Source organism: Erythrolamprus reginae, chromosome 8, assembly GCF_031021105.1.
Source record: "Erythrolamprus reginae isolate rEryReg1 chromosome 8, rEryReg1.hap1, whole genome shotgun sequence".
NCBI lineage: Eukaryota > Metazoa > Chordata > Lepidosauria > Squamata > Dipsadidae > Erythrolamprus > Erythrolamprus reginae.
This window is the reverse complement of record NC_091957.1, coordinates 3,650,768-3,659,872: the sequence shown is the minus strand read 5'-3', so window position 1 is coordinate 3,659,872 and position 9,105 is coordinate 3,650,768. Positions and strand designations below refer to the sequence as shown.

The 9,105-nt window shown below is 42.1% G+C and overlaps 1 protein-coding gene across 1 annotated transcript; it reads right to left on the bottom strand.

Moving 5' to 3' along the window:
• Window positions 1-3,543: 3,543 nt before the first annotated feature.
• RNF183 (ring finger protein 183) lies at window positions 3,544-8,258 on the bottom strand. Its single transcript, XM_070758515.1, has 3 exons — window positions 8,089-8,258; window positions 6,590-6,860; window positions 3,544-5,265 (listed from the first exon to the last, which is right to left on the bottom strand). The coding sequence occupies exon 3, from the start codon at window positions 5,142-5,144 to the stop codon at window positions 4,539-4,541; it is 606 nt and encodes a 201-aa protein (XP_070614616.1). The 5' UTR covers window positions 5,145-5,265; window positions 6,590-6,860; window positions 8,089-8,258; the 3' UTR covers window positions 3,544-4,538.
• Between the last annotated feature and the right edge of the window lie 847 nt (window positions 8,259-9,105).

Genomic DNA, 9,105 nt, shown 5'->3' with positions numbered 1-9,105 from the left:
TGGGGGGCAAATATGCTGATTCTGTAAACCGCTTAGAGAAGGCTATAAAAGCACTATGAAGCGGTATATAAGTCTAAATGCTATTGCTGTATTCCAAACCAAATCCTTCCTGCATATAGTATTATTTATTGTTGATGCTGCTTCGGGCCTTATAAAGGCAAGTCAGCAGCTGGATTTTCCTTGGCTCAGCCCGGCCTCCTGAGAGTAACACACCCACCCTCCGAATGTCGCACAGCTTGGCAACCAACTAATGACTGAAACTGTTCACAGTTCAAACAAAACGTGTGTGAGAAATGGCAACTTATTCTTGTAAGAAAAAAGAGCAATGACACCAGCCATCTTTACGGCATACTATACTGCTGAAGAAAATAAAGGGAACTCTTAAACAACACAACAGAAATCCAAGTCAATCAAACTTCTGTGAAATCAAGCTGTCCACTTAGGAAGCAACACTGACTGTCCATCAATTCCACCTGCTGTTGTGCGCATTCAACTTTGTACAGAACAAAAGTATTCCATGAGAATATTTCATTCATTCAGATCTAGGGTGTGTTCTTTGAGGGTTCCCTTTATAGAAACATAGAAGACTGACGGCAGAAAAAGACAATGGATATATGTTTATCCCAGGCATGTTTAAATTCAGTGACTGTGGATTTACCAACCACGTCTGCTGGAAGTTTGTTCCAAGGATCTACTACTCTTTCAGTGAAATAATATTTTCTCACGGTTGCTTTTGATCTTTCCCCCAACTAACTTCAGATTGTGTCCCCTTGTTCTTGTGTTCACTTTCCTATTAAAAACACTTCCCTCCTGGACCTTATTTAACCCTTTAACATATTTAAATGTTTCGATTGTGTCCCCCCTTTCCCTTCTGTCCTCCAGACTCTACAGATTGAGTTCATGAAGTCTTTCCTGATACGTTTTATGCTTAAGACCTTCCACCATTCTTGTAGCCCGTCTTTGGACCCGTTCAATTTTGTCAATATCTTTCTGTAAGTGAGGTCTCCAGAACTGAACACAGTATTCCAAATGTGGTCTCACCAGCGCTCTATATAGCAGGATCATAATCTCCCTCTTCCTGCTTGTTATACCTCTAGCTATGCAGCCAAGCATCCTACTTGCTTTTCCTACTGCCCGGCCACACTGCTCACCCATTTTGAGACTATATTTTTGAGCAGTGTATATTGTATAAGCAGAATGTACTTTCTGCGTTTCTTTCTGGTTCCCATAAACAGGATATACTTACGCTTAGAGAGGATATGTCTGTGCTGCAAGACTCTGAGAAAGAGACATGCTGACCATTAGATAGAGGAAGTGTGTAGATATCTGAAATGACCCCTGTTGATTTCCCTGGTGTATTTTTCTCACAACATGGATTTACAAACTGGTTTTTGCTGTATTTTACCAATGCTGGAGTTTCGTGTGCTTTTTCTGTTAAATTAGTCTCTCCCTCCCTCCCTTTCTCTCTTTCCTTACCCACTCCAAAAGGTTTATGCCTGCTTAGCAAATATATAACTGTTTACATACACCCATGGCTAAAAATTTAGACCAGGAGCCAAATACACAAACAGACGTACAAATATAAGTGTTGGGTTACTCCTGGTAGCAAATATACCTTGAAAACCCCAAATAAAACACCGGTGTTATTTTAACCCAGTTTTGTGAGGGAGGTTTTCTCTCCAGCGCCTTCCTCTTACTGTTATAGAAATGAGCTGGATAACAAAGGGCGAATTAAGCCAACATCCTTTTGTTCTGAATTCAGCCTCTTTTGCAACCCTGAGTCTGCTTTGCGTAATTCCACTTATTTTATTTTATTTTTTTAAGTATTTGCTCTGTGCCTAACTGAAACCAAGCATCAAAGGCCTTCAAATGATTTTTGAGTAGTTTATGTGACTTCTCTTCATGCTTGATTTATCTCCTTTATGTGCTCACGTGCAGGAACTTAACAGAACCTAGGCCACCCAGTTTGGATGGGAAATGTCGGATTTCCTAATTAAATCTTTTTAAAGCAGATCCTCCTTTTCTTTATCTTGATTCAGCAACAAAATCTTTGCAAGAAACTCCCTTCTGGGCACCAAAGTTGGATTCCTTCCTGTCACCCTCCCTCGATAAATTTAATTTCAACCCCTTCGGTTGTAATTCAGTGGCAGGGTTGACACAATGGTTGAATTAGCTCACATCTGCATTCGCGTTACTGAATTGGACATCAAACAGGCCAGGTTTCCAGAATTGACCAGGTTGCTAAAAAAAAAAAAAAAACTCAGCTAACCTTAGAAACATAGAAGATTGACGGCAGAAAAAGACCTCATGGTCCATCTAGTCTGCCCTTATACTATTTCCTGTATTTTATCTTACAATGGATATATGTTTATCCCAGGCATGTTTAAATTCAGTTACTGTGGATTTACCAACCACGTCTGCTGGAAGTTTGTTCCAAGGATCTACTACTCTTTCATTGAAATAATATTTTCTCACGTTGCTTTTGATCTTTCCCCCAACTAACCTCAGATTGTGTCCCCTTGTTCTTGTGTTCACTTTCCTATTAAAAACACTTCCCTCCTGAACATTATTTAACCCTTTAACATATTTAAATGTTTCGATCATGTCCCCCCTTTTCCTTCTGTCCTCCAGACTATACAGATGGAGTTCATGAAGTCTTTCCTGATAAGTTTGATGGTGAAGACCTTCCACCATTTTTGTAGCCCATCTTTGGACCCGTTCAATTTGATCAAAATCTTTTTGTAGGTGAGGTCTCTTCAAAAAGAAAGTCTTCAATTTCTCTCTTCCTATCTCCACTTTCCTTTTATATTTCAAGTAGGTGTAAATCTACAAGTTGTGTTATATTAAAAGTAGAAACATAGAAGACTGATGGCAGAAAAAGACCTCATGGTCCATCTCGTCTGCCCTTATACTATTTCCTGTATTTTATCTTAACAATGGATATATGTTTATCCCAGGCATGTTTAAATTCAGTTACTGTGGATTTACCAACCACGTCTGCTGGAGGTTTGTTCCAAGAATCTACTACTCTTTCAGTAAAATAATATTTTCTCATGTTTCTTTTGATCTTTCCCCCAACTAACCTCAGATTGTGTCCCCTTGTTCTTGTGTTCACTTTCCTATTAAAAACACTTCCCTCCTGAACATTATTTAACCCTTTAACATATTTAAATGTTTCGATCATGTCCCCACTTTTCCTTCTGTCCTCCAGACTCTACAGATTGAGTTCATGAAGTCTTTCCTGATACGTTTTATGCTTAAGACCTTCCACCATTCTTGTAGCCCGTCTTTGGACCCGTTCAATTTTATCCATATCTTTTTGTAGGTGAGGTCTCCAGAACTGAACACAGTATTATTCCAAATGTGGTTTCACTAGCGCTCTATATAAGGGGATCACAATCTCTCCCTTCCTGCTTGTTAAATTGGTCAAAACATCTACAGCAAGGGCTGAATGCACTTGCTAGGTACAAAACGTCTGGTGAACTTCATAATATTTGGACATTCATTAAATAAATGAATGAGACAAGCCTGCCCAGCAGATAATGTGGGGGAAAAAATTAAAACATTTCTTTAATAGGCTTGATTTGATTCTCTGATTTTTGCATTGAACAAACGCCGCATCTTAAGTACAAAGACAAATTTAACTTGATTTTCAATTAAGTGCCGTAACAGAATAATAAAAGAATTGGAAGGGACTTTGGAGGACTCTTAGTCCCAAGCAGGAAACCTTATACAGTGTTCCCTTGATTTTCACGGGTTCAAACTTCGTGAAAAGTCTATACCACGGTTTTTCAAAAATATTAATTAAAAAATACTTTGCGGGTTTTTCCCCCTATACCACGGTTTTTCCCACCTGATGACATCATTTGTCATCGCCAAACTTTCGTCCGCCTTTAATAAATATTTTTTTAATAAACTTTAATAAATAAACATGGTGAGTAATAATCTAAATGGTTGCTAAGGGAATGGGAAATTGTAATTTAGGGGTTTAAAGTGTTAAGGGAAGGCTTGTGATACTGTTCATAGCCAAAAATAGTGTATTTATTTCTGCATCTCTACTCCGCGGATATTCGACTTTCGCGGGTGGTCTCGGAACGCATCCTCCGCGGAAATCGAGGGAACACTATATTCCATTTCAGGCAAAGTGTTGTCCAATCTGTTTTTAAAAACCTCCGGGGTTGGAGCACCCACAACTTCTGGAGGCAAGTTGGCTCCTTTCTCTCTTTGATCTTAGTCTCTTGGTGCTGGTGGGGTGTTTTTTCCCCCCCATCGGTGTAAAGGTAGGGTAACAGCAAAACTGTTTTAAGATCTCTGGATTGGGCAGTGTATGGTACGCCACTCACAAATTCTGTAGTGTGTTCTCTTTTGCCAAAAACCCTCATTCTTTACGACCAAGGAATTGGACTTAGACGAGGGGTCATCGTAGCCCTCATATCTCCTGCCTTCTCGCCCCCCCAAATTCAGAACCTCCTCTCTTTAGGAAAGGATTTTTTTTAATTCTCTTTCCCAAATGTCCCCACCACATCAAGTTTTCTCCCTCATCCCAAACCCGGGAAAAGGTTTTTCGTCCAGAAAACAGAGAAGACAAGTAGCAAAGTCAAGCTTAAGATAATGACCATCAGGTAGGTGAAGATGCGGAGGTGTGGGTTACGAGAACATTCGCGGAAAATGGAGCGCCGAGGAACCGTGGGGGTGCTGGCCACGGTGGCCGGAGGCTGGGGGCTTTCCGGGTAAGACTGGGTGCCGAGTTCAGGGTCCGTGCCCAAATCCAAAGTATAGACCCTGGGTTGCCGAAGAAAGTACCTGACTTTACGTTTCTCCTTCAGACACAGTTGCCGCCCTTCGAGGATAATGTGGTTGGGCTCTAGGCCCAACTTGTGCAAGAGGGACACGTTGGTGGGCAGTTCGGTTACCGGCTGGTTGGCCGGCAACAAGGTCAAGCAGCGGCAAAGAGGGCAAGGCAGCTGGTTCTGGGTGGCGGCGATCAGGCTGAGGTGCGCCAGGCACTCGATGCAAAAAGAATGGCCGCATCGTAAGAGTTTGGGAGTCCGGAAAACGTTGTCGTAAGCGTTCCAGCAAACGGGGCATTCGGAAACCGAGCTTGGCTCCTGGTCGACGTTTTTGGCCATGGCTTTTTGGCTCATGAGATCGGAAAGCGGTTCTGTGAAGCATGAACGACCTGCACTGCAGTTGGAGACTTTATACACAACTTCAGGGCTGATTCACGTGAATTCTTCCAAACTGGCAGTTTGCACATGGACCGAACTAGATAGAAAACATAGAAACATAGAAGATTGACGGCGGAAAAAGACCTCATGGTTTGTCTAGTCTGCCCTTATACTATTTCCTGTATTTTCTCTTAGGATGGATCTATGTTTATCCCAGGCGTGTTTAAATTCAGTTCCTGTGGATTGACCAACTGCTGGAAGTTTGTTCCAAGCATCTACTACTCTCAGTAAAATAATATTTTCTCAAGTTGCTTCTGATCTTCCCCCAACTAACCTCAGATTGTGTCCCCTTGTTCTTGGGTTCACTTTCCTATTAAAAACACTTCCCTCCTGATCCTTATTTAACCCTTTAACATATTTAAATGTTTCGATCGTGTGTCCCCCCCTTTCCCTTCTGTCCTCCACCTCAATACAGATTGAGTTCATTAAGTCTCTACTGATAAGTTTTATGCTTAAGACCTTCCACCGTTTTTGTAGCCCGTCTTTGGACCCGTTCAATTTGATCAATATCTTTTTGTAGGTGAGGTCTCCAGAACTGGACATAGGATTCCCAATGGGGTCTCACCAACGCTCTATACAGTGGGATCACAATCTCCCTCTTCCTGCTTGTGATATCTCTAGCTATGCAGCCAAGCATTCTACTTGCTTTCCTTACCGCCTGACCGCACTGCCCACCCATTTTGAGACTGTCAGAAATCACTACGCCTAAATAATAATAATAATAATAATAATAATAATAATAGATTAAATTTGTATGCCACCCTTCTCCGCAGATTCGGGGAGGCTCACAATAATAATAACAATGTGCAATGTAACATATCCAATATTTAAAAGAAAGTATCTAAAAACCCATCATTTAAAAACCATGCATCACAAGCATACCATACATAAAACTATATAAGCCTGGGGGAGATGTCTCAATTCCCCCATGCCTGGTGATATAGGTGGGTCTTAAGCAATTTACGAAAAACAAGGAGGGTGGGGGCAGTTCTGAGGGCTGGGGCCACCACAGAGAAGGCTCTTCCCCTGGGGCCCGACAGACAACATTGTTTAGTCGACGGGACCCGGAGAAGGCCAACTCTGTGGGATTCGTACAGCAGAAGATAGTCCCAGAGGTATCCTTCCCTTTTGAAGTTTTTGCTAACACAGAACTGCCAATACAATACTCAGATTTATTTATTTATTATTTATTTATTTATTATTTTATTTATTTATTTATTAGATTTGTATGCCGCCCCTCTCCGTAGACTCACAACACAATAAAACAATTCATGACAAATCTAATAATTTCAAAACATTTTTTAAAAAAAGATTGAGGATTCCTTTTCCCCAAGTGCATTATTTTACATTTGGAAACATACGATTCAATGGCATCCAAGAGAGATCAGACTTCCTTGTGCCCCATGTAAAGTTTCCAGGCTAATTCCCTGCTTGACTCCTCCTCCTGTCTCGGACGGTCTCTCTCTCTGTCCCCGACAGCCTGATGTTTATTAAAATTGCCCACGAGGCTCAAAAGAGCCGGCAAAAGCATTGCAAGTCAGTTTCGTAGCATCCTGGGGGTGGGCACGTGGGATTGCTGGGCAGATTGAAGCCCCCCCCTTTCTTTAAAGCACGTGAAATCCATCGCTGGAGCTATTAAAAAAAAAAACCAACGACAACAGAAGAGAGAAGTTAGAATGAGAAACAAAGGCTGGATGTGCACAAAAACCCCTGGGAATGCTCAAATTACACGCTGTTATTTATACCGTACTATCTGAGGACGTAATGCGTTACAGAATATGGCAAGCCGCTGTCCCCAGGGACCGAGAGTCTATGATATGATCGCGGAGATGAGGGAGGAGGCGGAAGCTTGCACTCGTTTGGGTTTAACCCGTTTAAGTTTCTAGCCCTCATGATGCAGAGGTAAACGGGACACTCCCCGTTTGACTTCATGGCATTCTGAAGCCATAACGGCATTGAAAAATTGACTTGCAAATTGTTCTCATATGACCGTTGCAGAGGTCGAGTGGTCAAAATTTGGACATTTGGATTCACTTGGCAATCACAGGATTCGCTTAGCGACTGCAGCGAGTTATTTAACAACAGATTGCAAAATCCTCGCTTAACAACAGAGGTTTTGGCCCTAATTGTGGTCAAAGTAAGACCTGCCCATAGTTTCTCGTTTTCTCCACTACAATCTGTTGTATTGAGAACCCAGCTGCCTTCCACTTAAAACACCCCAAGTCCATTGCAATGACAGCGTGTCTATAAATATAAATATTATTTGCTTCTTCTTCTTGTTGAAATCTTATTAAACACCACTATTAAACATTGGAGAACTCTGGAAGCAGCTTTCCAAACAAGCCAATTTTGATCTAATCATATATATATATATATATAAATCCACAGGAACTGAATTGAAACATGCCTGGGATAAACGGGCGTGCATAAGCGCACCACCGTGCCTACCGTCCCTGTCCTATTGTCTTCTTTTGTTACTTTTCATCATTACTTATCTAATGTTTTATTTGTACAAATTACCACCTTATAATTGTTTAACAAAATAAATAAATAAAATAAATAAATATCCATCCAAAGATAAAATACAGGAAATAGTATAAGGGCAAACTAGATGAGGTCTTTTTCTGCCATCAATCTTCTATGTTTCTATGTTTAAAAAGGACAGGGACGGGCCCTTACAGACCTCTTCAAACCATGTCAGTTGCTCAAGAGGTTTGCAACTCAATCTCTTGCTTCAACCCAACCCCCTGGACCATCTTAATCCTGGGGGCCCAGGGAATGTCATCTCCCTCCTGGCAAACCGCGCAGAAGCCCAGCCCCTTCTCCACCCCAACCCCTCCCTCGAAAGCATTCGGCCCACCTTGCCACTGGAATCTTCCTCATTCTTGCGTCCAGGTTGCACAAAGAGAGAGAGGCAGGGCCTCCATCCAAGGAGGAGAGGGGAACGCAGGATCTTTCACCTCCACCCCGCCAGATCCTTGTCTGCCAGTCGATTCCCCAGGGATCTGGGTTTTCAGCACTGCAAGGACCGGAGGCAGCTGTTGTTGATCGCCAGAAACCAAGGAGACAACACGGTAGAAGACGGCACGGGCTTCTCCCAGGGCTGCTATGGAGATGGACACTTTGATCCCAGCTTGGAGCCGCTGACATTATTGTCCTTTTTATTTTATTTATTTGTTTTGTCCAATACACAATAATACACAATACCAGAAGAGCCCTTCACTCCTCCACTCGAAACAGAACACCCTACGAGACTAGACTTTCAATCCTGGGCCTAGAACTAAGACGCCTTAAACAAGATCTAAGTATTGCCCACAAGATCATATGCTGCAACGTCCTGCCTGTCGGCGACTACTTCAGCTTCAACCACAACAACACAAGAGCACACAACAGATTTAAACTTAATATTAACCGCTCCAAACTTGACTGTAACAAAAATATGACTTCAGTAACCGAGTTGTCGAAGTGTGGAACTCATTACCGGACTCCATAGTGTCATCCCCAAACCCCCAACACTTTACCCTTAGATTATCTACGGTTGACCTATCCAGATTCCTAAGAGGTCAGTAAGGGGCGAGTACAAGTGCACTAGAGTGCCTTCCGTCCCTTGTCCTATTCTCTCCTATATCTCCTATACTTTTCTTCTATTCCTATATCTCTTCTTCTATTCTTTCATTGATATGTTCTATTACTATACCTTCTTTTCTATTCTTTCTTAGATATATTTTACTATGAGTATCTCCTCTATAACCTTCATCATTGTTGTGGTTCCGTCTGAGGCCCCTCAGGGAACGGCTGATCTTCTGTCGGTTTCCAGCTCAGAGGGAGAGGCTGAGGAACAGGAGGTGCAGGCAGACGAGGAGGAGGAATCCCAGAC